This window comes from Musca domestica, unplaced genomic scaffold, assembly GCF_030504385.1.
Source record: "Musca domestica strain aabys unplaced genomic scaffold, Musca_domestica.polishedcontigs.V.1.1 19, whole genome shotgun sequence".
Classification (NCBI taxonomy): domain Eukaryota; kingdom Metazoa; phylum Arthropoda; class Insecta; order Diptera; family Muscidae; genus Musca; species Musca domestica.
In genome coordinates, this window is record NW_026712245.1 from 14536023 (window position 1) to 14545926 (window position 9904).

At 33.6% G+C, this 9904-nt stretch overlaps 3 protein-coding genes across 3 annotated transcripts; all 3 read left to right on the plus strand.

The window, feature by feature from the left end:
- The first annotated feature begins 307 nt into the window (after positions 1 to 307).
- Positions 308 to 3612, plus strand: LOC131802045 (uncharacterized). The gene is made up of 2 exons (XM_059121391.1): positions 308 to 311; positions 367 to 3612. The coding sequence occupies exons 1-2, from the start codon at positions 308 to 310 to the stop codon at positions 2700 to 2702; spliced, it is 2340 nt and encodes a 779-aa protein (XP_058977374.1). The 3' UTR covers positions 2703 to 3612.
- Positions 2846 to 7363, plus strand: LOC131802046 (uncharacterized). The gene is made up of 2 exons (XM_059121392.1): positions 2846 to 2885; positions 5693 to 7363. The coding sequence occupies exons 1-2, from the start codon at positions 2846 to 2848 to the stop codon at positions 6799 to 6801; spliced, it is 1149 nt and encodes a 382-aa protein (XP_058977375.1). The 3' UTR covers positions 6802 to 7363.
- On the plus strand, positions 7023 to 8755 carry LOC131802047 (uncharacterized). Its single transcript, XM_059121393.1, has 2 exons — positions 7023 to 7170; positions 7224 to 8755. The coding sequence occupies exons 1-2, from the start codon at positions 7023 to 7025 to the stop codon at positions 8024 to 8026; spliced, it is 951 nt and encodes a 316-aa protein (XP_058977376.1). The 3' UTR covers positions 8027 to 8755.
- Positions 8756 to 9904: the final 1149 nt, after the last annotated feature.

Sequence of the window (9904 nt, forward strand, 5' to 3'; positions counted from 1 at the left end):
AACAGATGCGCATGAATAACAAATTTCTTAGAAGCAGTTGGTGTGATGGGATCATGGTGTTTCAATTTTATTTGTACAAAAAACATTCGAATTTGCTCAAGGTAAGTATGCATATAATGCAATTGTTAATTTAGTTGATTTAGAGGAGATTTGAAATTAAAGCCACTATTGGCCGCATTAGAGTTTTAGTTAAATAAAAAGGAAGTAAGGTATCTTGTAAATTTGAAGCTGAAAAATTATCTTTAATATTGAGACTGGAGCTATTATCTATTTTGTGTCGTAGATCTTCCAACTCTAACACAAATATATGGGTTCCAATACTTCTATGTCTTCTTATGACGACATCTAATCAAATTCATAAATAAGAATATCCAAATAAATATGAAAAATTACGTAGCAACGAAATGGTTACCTCGGACGACTCCGATTCGGAATTCTTCCAAGAAAATTGCACTGCTAGTTGCGGTACCTCCAAAAAAGCAATCTTTAAACAAATTGTCACAAACAACATTCCAGATACAATTCATAAAATTCATCAGGCGGCATATCATAAGGTAGACAAAACGCACATTAAAGTTCCGATTGTAAAAAAACTGAAAGAGAAAACAACAACAAAGAGACCGTCATCAGCAGCTCACCAAGCTGCTCAGGAAGTAAATGCAGTTTTGGAAGAACATGAAAAACAGCAAAAGCAAGCCGAAATGATGGAAACTATTGTCGATGATATAAGTAAATGTAATGATGACGCTGACTCCATTGGTTCCGCTTCCGATCTAAGGACAGAAGATGACTTCTTCGATGAGAATCATGTAAGTCATATATCCCGAAATAATTGTAAATTAAAACGACCCGATTTGGACGGCGTAAGCGAAAGCGTGAAGACTTGCAGCTCATCCGCATACCATGCCGAATGTGAATCGGTAACGACACACGAAGATGATAGTAGCCGCGTAGTGGTAAAAGTGCGTATGCGAAAAAAAGACAGAAACTCTTGTGCTGCTTCCGCAAATGAAGCTTTAGCTGTTGCATCTGCCCTTTCGGACTTGAGCTGTGAACAAGATGAACATCCTTCAGAATTCCTCAATGCGTTTGGCGATAAACCTCTACTTTTGGATGACGAATTAGACTATGGCTCAGAGGAGACAGACTCTGCCTCCAAATCTATACCAAACGCTCACATCGATACCAACATAAATACATTCGAAGAAAGTAACGCTCTTAAAATTGTAGTTAATTGCAAAGACCAAGACGAACTAGATGTTTTTGCAATGGCACCGTTTAATAAAAAAGAAATTGGGAATATCAAAAAGAAACTACATGGCAAATATAGCTCCAGGAAAAAATCTATTGACACAGTTGCAGGGAATATTCCGGACTCAAGTACGGAAATGTGGACATCGACGCCCATTAAATGTTTTGTTAAAACAAGTGAAAAAGATGGGCCAACCATTGTTTCGGGCCCAGACCAAGTTTTAGACAATTTTAATGAACCTGTCTTTAACCCTTTCGAATATGTTGATAACAAACAACGTAGTAACAACATTCATAAGGAAGTACAAAGCTCATCCCTTTACGGAACAGTAAAAGTCATTTCAAATAATCCTGTTGAACCCTTGAACTCGGTATGCCCTAAAAGCAATTTTTTTGAATCGGATCCATTCACCAGAAGTGCAGAAGAGTGTAGCAAAAAGAAAAATATGAATCTATACAATCCTAAAGTAAATATCTATAAAAGTTCTAATACCACTAAAGAAGTCGGAACGGATCCAACAGCTCAACTTGTAACTGTTAATTCTTCCATTATTATAAATAAAACACCAGAACCATATAACGTGTCTAAGGAGGGCAGCATTGTTACCAGGGCTCTAGCACCACAAAGTGGGTTGCCTGTAAATGAGAAAAAAGATCCCCCTCCATACGCCAATGTGCCTATATTCCAACCAAATAAGTCTTCACATGTTGAGCTTCCACAAAGGCAAACTGTGGTAAATAGTTCCTTAGGTACGCCAGAACTCCTAACGGGTTGTACTCCATATCCATTGGAAACATGCTATAATGATGATCGAACTATTCTCCCTATAGCAGACAAAACGTTGGTGCAAGTTACAGAAGAACGTATGTCAGATTTGTTACCAAACCAAGAACAATCGATTTTTTCTCCTTCTAACGATATTGCTTATGTTGACCCAAGGGAATTAAAAAGTTGTACCATTGTTACTACAACCACATTGCCGGCGACAAAGCAAAATGAGAAAAAGTCTAATTTTGTTGCAAGAACTGTGCCTACAAAATTTTACAAAAAGGTTTCTTCCGATTATTTACATTCGAGTTTTAACACGAAAGATTCAGCTTCAAACGTAAGCGTAATTTCTTCAAAGCAAAAGCATCAGCGTTCTCCAAAGTATAAAGCACATACCAATGAGTGTGACGATGATGGAACAGGGAATATAATTCCAAACATCACTGCAAATTTACAAAAGAATACACTTTCTTCTTCAGCTATTCCCTTTAATCCTGCTTCAAATTCGGCTAAGACGGGCTTTAGTAATATGTCATTTGAGGATTTTCCATCTGATAATGAAACAGAAGGAACGCCCACAAAAACTGCCCTGCCATTTGAAGTTCTGCGCCAAAACAAAATTTCTCTGGATGCAGACAAAAAATTTGGTTCTCTAAAGCGACGTAGTAATTTGTTTTCCTAGAAAACTGCTACATGTTTCAGCTTATGATCACAGAAACCCTCATAAAATCTAAAAACACAAACATTAGATATAACATTCCAAACGGCCTTAATACCATTGCATACTTTAACATTTTCTGTTGATCTTAATATATATATAAAAACATGCTCATTGTTGAAAATATGGAAAAGGATGTACGTTTCCGTAAAAGCTTAAACGAGTGCAACTCTTTAAATGTTTATTTATTTTTATACGATCTGGTATTGTAGTAAGAAACAAGCTGACTTGCTTCATACAGCAAATTGTGAGTATGTTTCCTAAAAGAAGCAATATAAAATGTAGCCACAGTGCTGACATTCTGTTAAAAAAAATACTTATTTGTCGACTTAGGGGAAGTAAATTATAGAAACAATATGCTACGCTCTAGCAACAAATCTTACCATAAATTTCTACACAAAATATTTATAAAAACTTGGAATTTATAACATTAGCAGCTCTATATAAATCATTTAAACTTTATCATTAATATAAATTATATTATCACATCATGTTGTGGTGTAATATGTACCCATTACGACCTAATCGCTAACTAAAATTCTGCGAAGTTAGGCTAAAGAAGCCTGGCACCTTTTGATGGAATTTAATAAAGTTATTTTTCTTGTATCGTGTCCTTGCGGTCTTCAATAATAAATACGCTAAATAATGAGGGCGTATAAAAAAAGATGGAAAGGTCGACCAAAAATATTTTTTATTCGTGCTTTTATTTATACAGAGATAACAGAGTAATTATCTCACATTTTATTATTGAATTTAACAACACATATAGTATATTATTTATCATTGTCTAAGCATTATAAATGTAACGTTGTTTTGACACATTTGTTTCGTTTATGTTAATTAAAACTCAAATAAATATTATGTTTAACCAAAACTGAGAATATTTAATGTGGTCAGAATTAACCTTGTTTACTTCAGGTTTGTACAAACATACAAATAGAATATTTTGCTATAGCAAACCTTTACCGACATTTTAACCTAAACCCTACCAAATACTTGTGTTAAGAATGTCTAGAAATACACTGCATTTGGCTACGTATTTAACTATAAATTAGAATCACTTAATTTTGAATTTCATCTTCTCATCCTTAAACTATTGTACAGAATTAAGTCCACATTTACATTAAGAAATGTTGACCGACGCAAATCACGATTAGCTGAAATAAGAAGCAAGAAAATTTTAAATGAAAAATTAATTCTTATTTCAGTTGGAGGTAAATCCTTCCGTTTTTCATAGTGTGAAATTAGCTTAACGCGCACGTATTCAAAACTTATGTTCCGACGGAAGCAATAGTTAACTTGTGTAATGTAAGTAAGAATTCTTAATATTTGCACTTTCTTTCCAGAAGTTAATACACGGAAGGAGGCAAGAAAACTTGTATAATGTCAACATTTAATATTGTGCCTGCGTATTAGAAATTTGGTAACAAATTGTGATATAGGGATCTGCTTACACTTGTACGACGAATGGTTTATATGTTCGAATATCTGCTTATGAAACACATTTTTTATTCTTGTGTCAAGCTACTATATATGATTGAAATACAAATCAATAAACTTCATTATTGTAATGAATTTAATTTATGCTTTGTTGAAGACATTGTGTTTTTAGCACCTACCCAGCCAAAGATGTTTTTAAATCTCTAAGCAAATTAAATGGCACAAGTTGAAATGTCTTCGACTTTTGATATGGGTACCATAAATATTTGTTGATAACGCAGATTATTATTCAAATTGATGAAACACTACTTTATATAGAAAAACTTCACATTAACTTTGCTGGATAGATAGGAATTGGCCTTTGAATTATAAATTTGGCTTCAGTAGCAACATCATGAAATCGAATTTGTTTATGTCAAAACGCTCTTCCGGTTGCAACATTAAAGAACATTTTTAATAATTAAATTATAGTATTTTAAGATATTTTGTTAACCGAAATTTATCGTATTCCTAAATAAAGTTGTTTCTTGGACAGATTTCGTCGATCAATATATCTTTTAAAAAAAATTAACAATATGAAAACAACAACGCAAAAAATCAATCGATATACATTTATTACATGCCTAACTGTTCCATATTCTTATCATTCACGGAATACAATAATCTAAAAGCTTCACCTCTATTTTTATAACAAAATCACCGGCTTTTACAACGTAATATTTCCAGCAGACACTAATTATTACATTCCTACTTTTTAGTCACTTTATGTGCAAGGAATCACTTCAAGTAACAGTACTTCTGAAAACATTTAATTGGCGAGTTTTTGGCTACTGCGCGGTTTTGCAAAAAGCATAACTTCTCCTTTTTATTACTGTCTCAAAAAGATGTACAAATAATTATAATAATACTGCGCAAATACAACATTGAAACACGATTATTCTTCTAATGACGTTTATAGCCTAATATGTGCAATCATATGATTCAATTGACCGAAAGGTGTGTTGCAAAGGGTGTTTAAAATATATAAAATAATAATTTCTTTAAGAGCGCCAATGCCGGTGTAAAGAGAAATATATTTGTGCGGGAATAAAAAATGTCAACTTTGTGAATTGAAGTGAAAATGTTTAAATCAGTAACATAGCGAATGTCAACAGATGCGCATGAATAACAAATTTCTTAGAAGCAGTTGGTGTGATGGGATCATGGTGTTTCAATTTTATTTGTACAAAAAACATTCGAATTTGCTCAAGGTAAGTATGCATATAATGCAATTGTTAATTTAGTTGATTTAGAGGAGATTTGAAATTAAAGCCACTATTGGCCGCATTAGAGTTTTAGTTAAATAAAAGGAAGTAAGGTATCTTGTAAATTTGAAGCTGAAAAATTATCTTTAATATTGAGACTGGAGCTATTATCTATTTTGTGTCGTAGATCTTCCAACTCTAACACAAATATATGGGTTCCAATACTTCTATGTCTTCTTATGACGACATCTAATCAAATTCATAAATAAGAATATCCAAATAAATATGAAAAATTACGTAGCAACGAAATGGTTACCTCGGACGACTCCGATTCGGAATTCTTCCAAGAAAATTGCACTGCTAGTTGCGGTACCTCCAAAAAAGCAATCTTTAAACAAATTGTCACAAACAACATTCCAGATACAATTCATAAAATTCATCAGGCGGCATATCATAAGGTAGACAAAACGCACATTAAAGTTCCGATTGTAAAAAAACTGAAAGAGAAAACAACAACAAAGAGACCGTCATCAGCAGCTCACCAAGCTGCTCAGGAAGTAAATGCAGTTTTGGAAGAACATGAAAAACAGCAAAAGCAAGCCGAAATGATGGAAACTATTGTCGATGATATAAGTAAATGTAATGATGACGCTGACTCCATTGGTTCCGCTTCCGATCTAAGGACAGAAGATGACTTCTTCGATGAGAATCATGTAAGTCATATATCCCGAAATAATTGTAAATTAAAACGACCCGATTTGGACGGCGTAAGCGAAAGCGTGAAGACTTGCAGCTCATCCGCATACCATGCCGAATGTGAATCGGTAACGACACACGAAGATGATAGTAGCCGCGTAGTGGTAAAAGTGCGTATGCGAAAAAAAGACAGAAACTCTTGTGCTGCTTCCGCAAATGAAGCTTTAGCTGTTGCATCTGCCCTTTCGGACTTGAGCTGTGAACAAGATGAACATCCTTCAGAATTCCTCAATGCGTTTGGCGATAAACCTCTACTTTTGGATGACGAATTAGACTATGGCTCAGAGGAGACAGACTCTGCCTCCAAATCTATACCAAACGCTCACATCGATACCAACATAAATACATTCGAAGAAAGTAACGCTCTTAAAATTGTAGTTAATTGCAAAGACCAAGACGAACTAGATGTTTTTGCAATGGCACCGTTTAATAAAAAAGAAATTGGGAATATCAAAAAGAAACTACATGGCAAATATAGCTCCAGGAAAAATCTATTGACACAGTTGCAGGGAATATTCCGGACTCAAGTACGGAAATGTGGACATCGACGCCCATTAAATGTTTTGTTAAAACAAGTGAAAAAGATGGGCCAACCATTGTTTCGGGCCCAGACCAAGTTTTAGACAATTTTAATGAACCTGTCTTTAACCCTTTCGAATATGTTGATAACAAACAACGTAGTAACAACATTCATAAGGAAGTACAAAGCTCATCCCTTACGGAACAGTAAAAGTCATTTCAAATAATCCTGTTGAACCCTTGAACTCGGTATGCCCTAAAAGCAATTTTTTTTGAATCGGATCCATTCACCAGAAGTGCAGAAGAGTGTAGCAAAAAGAAAAATATGAATCTATACAATCCTAAAGTAAATATCTATAAAAGTTCTAATACCACTAAAGAAGTCGGAACGGATCCAACAGCTCAACTTGTAACTGTTAATTCTTCCATTATTATAAATAAAACACCAGAACCATATAACGTGTCTAAGGAGGGCAGCATTGTTACCAGGGCTCTAGCACCACAAAGTGGGTTGCCTGTAAATGAGAAAAAGATCCCCCTCCATACGCCAATGTGCCTATATTCCAACCAAATAAGTCTTCACATGTTGAGCTTCCACAAAGGCAAACTGTGGTAAATAGTTCCTTAGGTACGCCAGAACTCCTAACGGGTTGTACTCCATATCCATTGGAAACATGCTATAATGATGATCGAACTATTCTCCCTATAGCAGACAAAACGTTGGTGCAAGTTACAGAAGAACGTATGTCAGATTTGTTACCAAACCAAGAACAATCGATTTTTTCTCCTTCTAACGATATTGCTTATGTTGACCCAAGGGAATTAAAAAGTTGTACCATTGTTACTACAACCACATTGCCGGCGACAAAGCAAAATGAGAAAAAGTCTAATTTTGTTGCAAGAACTGTGCCTACAAAATTTTACAAAAAGGTTTCTTCCGATTATTTACATTCGAGTTTTAACACGAAAGATTCAGCTTCAAACGTAAGCGTAATTTCTTCAAAGCAAAAGCATCAGCGTTCTCCAAAGTATAAAGCACATACCAATGAGTGTGACGATGATGGAACAGGGAATATAATTCCAAACATCACTGCAAATTTACAAAAGAATACACTTTCTTCTTCAGCTATTCCCTTTAATCCTGCTTCAAATTCGGCTAAGACGGGCTTTAGTAATATGTCATTTGAGGATTTTCCATCTGATAATGAAACAGAAGGAACGCCCACAAAAACTGCCCTGCCATTTGAAGTTCTGCGCCAAAACAAAATTTCTCTGGATGCAGACAAAAAATTTGGTTCTCTAAAGCGACGTAGTAATTTGTTTTCCTAGAAAACTGCTACATGTTTCAGCTTATGATCACAGAAACCCTCATAAAATCTAAAAACACAAACATTAGATATAACATTCCAAACGGCCTTAATACCATTGCATACTTTAACATTTTCTGTTGATCTTAATATATATATAAAAACATGCTCATTGTTGAAAATATGGAAAAGGATGTACGTTTCCGTAAAAGCTTAAACGAGTGCAACTCTTTAAATGTTTATTTATTTTTATACGATCTGGTATTGTAGTAAGAAACAAGCTGACTTGCTTCATACAGCAAATTGTGAGTATGTTTCCTAAAAGAAGCAATATAAAATGTAGCCACAGTGCTGACATTCTGTTAAAAAAAATACTTATTTGTCGACTTAGGGGAAGTAAATTATAGAAACAATATGCTACGCTCTAGCAACAAATCTTACCATAAATTTCTACACAAAATATTTATAAAACTTGGAATTTATAACATTAGCAGCTCTATATAAATCATTTAAACTTTATCATTAATATAAATTATATTATCACATCATGTTGTGGTGTAATATGTACCCATTACGACCTAATCGCTAACTAAAATTCTGCGAAGTTAGGCTAAAGAAGCCTGGCACCTTTTGATGGAATTTAATAAAGTTATTTTTCTTGTATCGTGTCCTTGCGGTCTTCAATAATAAATACGCTAAATAATGAGGGCGTATAAAAAAAGATGGAAAGGTCGACCAAAAATATTTTTATTCGTGCTTTTATTTATACAGAGATAACAGAGTAATTATCTCACATTTTATTATTGAATTTAACAACACATATAGTATATTATTTATCATTGTCGAAGCATTATAATGTAACGTTGTTTTGACACATTTGTTTCGTTTATGTTAATTAAAACTCAAATAAATATTATGTTTAACCAAACTGAGAATATTTAATGTGGTCAGAATTAACCTTGTTTACTTCAGGTTTGTACAAACATACAAATAGAATATTTTGCTATAGCAACCTTTACCGACATTTTAACCTAAACCTACCAAATACTTGTGTTAAGAATGTCTAGAAATACACTGCATTTGGCTACGTATTTAACTATAAATTAGAATCACTTAATTTTGAATTTCATCTTCTCATCCTTAAACTATTGTACAGAATTAAGTCCACATTTACATTAAGAAATGTTGACCGACGCAAATCACGATTAGCTGAAATAAGAAGCAAGAAATTTTAAATGAAAAATTAATTCTTATTTCAGTTGGAGGTAAATCCTTCCGTTTTTCATAGTGTGAAATTAGCTTAACGCGCACGTATTCAAAAACTTATGTTCCGACGGAAGCAATAGTTAACTTGTGTAATGTAAGTAAGAATTCTTAATATTTGCACTTTCTTTCCAGAAGTTAATACACGGAAGGAGGCAAGAAACTTGTATAATGTCAACATTTAATATTGTGCCTGCGTATTAGAAATTTGGTAACAAATTGTGATATAGGGATCTGCTTACACTTGTACGACGAATGGTTTATATGTTCGAATATCTGCTTATGAAACACATTTTTTATTCTTGTGTCAAGCTACTATATATGATTGAAATACAAATCAATAAACTTCATTATTGTAATGAATTTAATTTATGTTTTGTTGAAGACATTGTGTTTTTAGCACCTACCCAGCCAAAGATGTTTTAAATCTCTAAGCAAATTAAATGGCACAAGTTGAAATGTCTTCGACTTTTGATATGGGTACCATAAATATTTGTTGATAACGCAGATTATTATTCAAATTGATGAACACTACTTTATATAGAAAAACTTCACATTAACTTTGCTGGATAGATAGGAATTGGCCTTTGAATTATAAATTTGGCTTCAGTAGCAACATCATGAAATCGAATTTGTT

What these genes read in the sequence shown, in the direction of transcription:
- LOC131802047 (XM_059121393.1), top strand. Translation starts at nt 7,023, where the DNA reads ATGAATCTATACAATCCTAAAGTAAATATCTATAAAAGTTCTAATACC. An exon ending in ATATAACGTGTCTAAGGAGG is followed by an intron (nt 7,171 to 7,223) that starts GCAGCATTGTTA and finishes CCTGTAAATGAG; the next exon opens with AAAAAGATCCCCCTCCATAC.
- LOC131802046 (XM_059121392.1), top strand. Translation starts at nt 2,846, where the DNA reads ATGCTCATTGTTGAAAATATGGAAAAGGATGTACGTTTCC. An exon ending in GGAAAAGGATGTACGTTTCC is followed by an intron (nt 2,886 to 5,692) that starts GTAAAAGCTTAA and finishes TTCATAAATAAG; the next exon opens with AATATCCAAATAAATATGAA.